The sequence below is a fragment of the Mchenga conophoros genome, linkage group LG7 (assembly GCF_057382185.1).
Source record: "Mchenga conophoros isolate Kocher_MC1m ecotype Shallow Benthic linkage group LG7, M_conophoros_male_GT1.1, whole genome shotgun sequence".
Lineage (NCBI taxonomy): Eukaryota > Metazoa > Chordata > Actinopteri > Cichliformes > Cichlidae > Mchenga > Mchenga conophoros.
This window is the reverse complement of record NC_140532.1, coordinates 28,557,830-28,563,675: the sequence shown is the minus strand read 5'-3', so window position 1 is coordinate 28,563,675 and position 5,846 is coordinate 28,557,830. Positions and strand designations below refer to the sequence as shown.

General features: G+C 47.5%; 1 protein-coding gene across 1 annotated transcript; it reads right to left on the bottom strand.

The window, feature by feature from the left end:
- Window positions 1–2,217: 2,217 nt before the first annotated feature.
- On the bottom strand, window positions 2,218–3,675 carry LOC146570324 (uncharacterized). The gene has a single exon (XM_085279422.1). The coding sequence runs from the start codon at window positions 3,673–3,675 to the stop codon at window positions 2,218–2,220; it is 1,458 nt and encodes a 485-aa protein (XP_085135548.1).
- Window positions 3,676–5,846: the final 2,171 nt, after the last annotated feature.

Sequence of the window (5,846 nt, the reverse complement as noted above, 5' to 3'; positions counted from 1 at the left end):
AACCAGTGCGGAGTCAGAGGGAGGGAGGGAGCAGTGACAACAGAGCAGCTTTACCCAGGGTCGTAAACACGTTTAAGGAGGCCTGAGTCTGAGGGGGCCCTCAGCATCCAAACACCAGGACCAGATGCTGAGGGGGAAGCCGAACATTCACGGCATCCATGCAGTCATTTCATGGATTAATCCCACATTTTACTACCCTGACAAATACACAAACTTTATTCTGAAAAACTGGAACACATGATCTGAAGGCGTGTTTCCTTTACCCACCCCGTCAGTAAAACACTCACTCCACACACCACAGTCAGTTTCAACCCATCTACAGTGCTGGGGACTTTAAGTAATCCATCACCTTTCCTAAAGTAATGCACCATATTACTTAATTACTTGGCAGGGAAGTAATTAGTTACACTTCTGCAATAGCTTACTTTCTCATTACCGTTGGGATTAAATAATTTGCAGTGCCTCCCTTTTTATTAATAAGTGTTATAAAGTTATATAGCGTAGTATTAAGTGGACACAGCCCTGAAAAATAAAGGCATGAGACCATGTGCCCTTGGGGAGTAGAAAGCTGTAGACTCTCACTCACGCTTGCCTGGGAAAAGTAGATACGAGGGGACCATCTCTAGTGGAAAGTTACGGAGACACTGTTGTTCAAACTAGAATGAGAGAGCGTCTGTAATAAAACTGTTAGGGGTACACCACCATTTTGAGATCCGCGGCAACGTGTCATGCAGGACGCATCTCCCGTCTAGAAGTAATATAAAAGAGAAATAAAGGGTTAAATGGTCTACTGAGCAATGTTTTGTCTTCCATCAAATGCCTCTGAGGAATCAAGAGAACTCAGTGAAGTGTTGATATTTACATTACTCCATAAAATGACCTGAAACACTGTCTCATAATTACAATATAAACTTGAGGCACACAAAGCTTAGCATTGGCATGCTAGCACACGGGGTGGCTGTAGGTCAGGAGGTAGAGAAGGCTATCTATTAATTGGAGGGTCGGTAGTTTGAGCCCTGGCAGGGGCGGATCTAGTGAAAATTTCCTAGGGTAGCATGGAAATCAAATGGTGTGGCAAAATCAAAGCCATGTTTTTACTCATGCCTAGTGTTACATCCTGTAATATGCATATAAAATATTATAGTCTATAACTTTATTTTCTTTAGCCCAGATAATTAAACATTTTAGTTACATAAAACATGTGAATTTTGATTTTATGTAGCCAGTAAAATAAATAAGTATAAAATCCAGAAAGCAACGTGGGGTTGAAACTTAAGTTTAAACTTAAGCTAATTTAACTTAAGTGTAAATCTCCAAAAGTTGATTCTGTTCATCTGGATGTAGCGTTTTGTGGGAGAAACGTTTCCTCACTCATCCAAGTGACTTCTTCAGTCTCAGCTGACTGCAGGTTTGCCCAATCTTATAAACAGCACATTTGCATAATGACTGAAACCAGCACCACTGAAGGAACAATGGGCTGGGAGGTCAGTTTCTTCATCATGATTATGCAAATTCTCATGACCATTGATCAACAACCACTGATCAATGGCCATGAGTACCATTCACAGAGAGTTGGGGAATGGCTGTGAGATGACGAAAGATGTATCCTTAGGCCCCCTCCTCGATTCAGAAATGGTCTTTCCCCTTCCACGTACATAGCTTCCTTGACTCCGCGCTCAAACCAGCGTTCCTCCCTGTCCAGGATGTGCACATCCTCATCATTGACAGAGTATCCACTGGCCTGTAGGTGTGAATAGACTGCAGAGCCCTGGCCTGACGGGGTAGCTCTTCTGAAACTTAAGTGTAAACTTAAGTTAACGCAGTTAGCTCGTTAACGCATTAGCGCCATGCAGCCATTCACACGGGGCGATCTGTGTTAACTCGCTAACGGAGATTTGCCACATTAATGTGGTTAACGTCATTTTAATGAGATTAACTCTGACAGCACTAGTTTATAAGTAACATAGCCAACCCCAAAATGTTTCTTATGATTCAACTGTGTAATTCAACTTGTTTAGACGGACAAGCTAAATTATTCGAAACAAAACAAGGAGCCAGAAACAACAAAACAAAAAAAAGTGCAAACACTGGAGCCCGGAAAGCAACAGAACAAAACACAGAAACAAAGTCCAAAACAACAGCACCAAGGCCCAGGCAAAGTCCAAAAGCAAACAAACAAAAGAGCTCACGAAAGGCGCAGAGGCCCAGGCAATAGTCTCAAAAAAGTTCAAGGGGGCGGTCCAAGAGCCCAGAAAACAGTTCAGGAGGCCGGCCAGGCGGAAGGCACCGGTGGCGACGGAGCAAATCAGGAGGCCGGCCGGGCGGGGGGCACCGGTGGCGACCGAGCAGGTCAGGAGGCCGGCCGGGCGGGGGGCACCGGTGGCGACCGAGCAGGTCAGGAGGCCGGCCGGGCGGGGGGCACTGGTGACGGAGTAGTTCAGGGGGCCGTCCATGACGGCGGCGTAGTTCCGAGGACTGTCCATGACGGCAACAACGTCCAGTCATCGGCCGGACAGAACGTGCAGGACGAGCAGGCCGGACGGGACGTACAGGCCGGACGGGACGTGCAGGAACCGACAGATTGGAGACCTCAGGAGCAGACAAAGCTGAACACTCGGAGGCCGGACCAGGCGGAGCTGCAGACTCGGAGGCCGGACCAGGCGGAGCTGCAGAAGCTGAGGCCGAAGCCGGACCAGGCGAAGCACAAGCCGAAGCTGGACCAGGCGTAGCCGAGGCAGAGGCTAATGGCGGCTGGACGGGCTCCTCGGGCCCTCCAGCTGACGTGGCAGAAGGCTGAACGGGCTCCTCGGGCCCTCCAGCTGACGAGGCGTGAGGCTGAACGGGCTCCTCGGGCCCTCCAGCTGACGAGGCGTGAGGCTGAACGGGCTCCTCGGGCCCTCCAGCTGACGAGGCGTGAGGCTGAACGGGCTCCTCGGGCCCTCCAGCTGACGTGGCGTGAGGCTGAACGGGCTCCTCGGGCCCTCCAGCAGGAAGAGACGGCTGAAGCGGTTCCTCGGACCCTCCAGCGGAGACAGGTGGCTGAAGCGGTTCCTCGGGCCCTCCAGCGGAGACAGGTGGCTGAAGCGGTTCCTCGGGCCCTCCAGCAGGAAGAGACTGCTGAAGCGGTTCCTCGGACCCTCCAGCGGAGACAGGTGGCTGAAGCGGTTCCTCGGACCCTCCAGCGGAGACAGGTGGCTGAACGGATGACCGAGGAGAGGAGCGACGGTGGCGTCGCTTCCTTTTTGACGAGGGAACAGGAACCGGTGGAGAAACGGAGACCTCCTCCTCATCCTCCGACCACACAGCCGCCAGGAAAAAGGCAGGCGAACGGACAGGCGAACAAGGTCCCAGCTGGCGTGAGGAAGGGGAGGAAGCCTGCAGTGGCGATGAGGCAGAATGTGCGTTGTCCTGCGGCAGCGGTGGGGAAGATGTAGTGAGGGAGAGAGCAAGCTCACTAGTCCTGACTTGCTCTCTCCAGGCAGTTATGGTGTTCCCCAACTCAGTGTCCTTAGCAAACTGGCTAAGCTGGGGATTATGCCGAATGATGGCCTCCACCGCGCTCAGCCCCACTGCCATGGTCCTTAAATCCGGGGACTGGGCGATGCGGTCGAGCAGGCGCACCAGCCGCTCCATCTCGCCGTTGAACTCAAAGGAAAAAGAGTCTGCAGGGTCCATGTTCTGGTCGCGATCTTCTGTTAGGTGTGGCTGTGTGCAGACAGGAATAGGACCCAAGGTGCAGACTCCGGAGACAGAACTTAAACCAAAACAGCTTTAATGCTGAACTCAAACATAACATAACTGGGGAAAAAGGTCAAAAATAAACTAACACCGGCAGATTGACAAAACACACAGCAAAATAAACAGTAGATCACGACACAGACACTAAGAAACACAGGGCTTAAATACACAGAGGGAGCAATCAGGGAATGGGAAACAGGAGGGAAACACAGCTGGGGCAAATCAGGCCTAACGAGACAAGGGGAAGCAAAATCAGACACATTAACAACAGACATGGATTTTCAAAGTAAAACAGGAAACATAACACAGACTCACGGGCAGGCACTATAACAAAGGGAACAGAGACGTGGGAACAGGGCAGACACAAACACTGACTGAACACGGGGATATAGGAACTTAAGATACATATATACGCGAACTAGACAAGGGGATGCAGGTGATAGGGGAGACAGAGCAACTAAAGAAGACAAAGACATAAGCCATAAGACAGAACTCAAAGAAACCAAAAACTAGAAAGTATACATAATATTATAAACTCAAAAACCCTGGGTCGACGACCCAGGCATCCTAACAGTAACAAATGACAGCAATGCCAATAATGATCTCTTGAGCTGAAGCTTCTCCAGGTTTGCTCAACATATTCCAGAAGAAAATGTGGGCACCATGAACATGCCGACTGAGAGAGGAGGAAAGCAGTGAAATGGCATTTTCAAACCATATTGTTTTGTCCTTCCACACTGAGAAGCAAAATTTCCAGCTGAGTAACTTTGGACTGAGTACGTTTTTCTTTACCTAGTTTATTTATTTGAATTAATAACCTTATTTGTTTGTAACCAGGTTAAACTATAAGTTATTAAAATGTGTTGAAATATTAAAAATGTTGAAATCCATGTTAATATGTAAAATAATGATGAAGTACTTAGAAAATGTTGTAGAATTCCTTTTAAAAGGACTACAATGTGTTTAATATGTTTAGAAGACCATTCTCACAATATGTGGTTTATTTGTGCAAGTATCTGGTTTATTCTTGTGATTCCACCATGCCACCACCTGGGATTCAGGAGGTGACAACAATGATGGACTCCACCATGTTTCAACACTCTTTAACATTTTATCACGGTTGCTTGTTCGTTACACTTACGGCTTCAGCTTTCCAGCTGTCAGCCGTGAGTGGCACACACCACCAACAACAATGCCTTTCAGCACCCAGTCCCCTCTTATAAGCAAGGGAGGCACCAGGGAGCTGATGCATCCCAGGTGTCTCAGCTGATTACCTGCAGGAACACAGGAAGTAACAACACCCAGCCCAGCTGGACCGGCTGAGGAAGATCCATCAAGAGGAGAGTGCAGCTCTGGGAAAACAAACCATTTGAATTGGCTTGTATCTGACCTCCTGCAGGTTGCCACGGGAACATTGAGCTGTCAGGTAATTGGTCAGTTGAAGTTTTAAGGTTCACAGGCTCAACATTTCCTGTATCTATTTCATATTAAAGGTCCTGTCAATTATTGGCAAGGCTTTTATTGTGAAACATTTGCAGGAAGTGGTGGTCAGATTATCTTTGGCTGGGTCTGCAACGGTTTCACTTGCAGAAGAAGCTCAGATACGGAAATGAGGCTCAAGTCATAAATTATCATTGATTCTTGTTGCTGTGGTTACATCGCTGTGGAAACAACAACACAGGAAGCCTGAGTGAAGATTAAGCATCTTTTTTTTTTTTAAACAGTCAGTCTTTAAAACCCGTCAGACAACCATGGCTGTTTTAAGCACAGTGCATTCTGGGTAACTCCTGGTGGTCCTGGTCCCATCCTCTGGACCTCTGATATACCTGTTATATCTGACATACCTGTTGTACCTGTCTGCTAAACTATAAAGTATCTGTACTTTGTTACTTCCCACCTTTTAATGGCTTCTCATGGTGGGTTCATCATATTTTACAGCGTCTGTGATCAAATATGAATCAAAGAATCAAAGATTTTTCAAACAATGATTTCATTTCTGTAAATAAGTCAGTTAAAAAGGAAACAATGAAGATGTGAAACAAACTAAATGTTTTATTTCTTTATTCAGATTACTCCGTGCACTGAGGCAGCTTTGGTGTTTTCCTCAT

Coding starts and splice junctions, on each gene's coding strand:
- LOC146570324 (XM_085279422.1), bottom strand. CDS start 3,675: ATGGACCCTGCAGACTCTTTTTCCTTTGAGTTCAACGGCGAGATGGAG.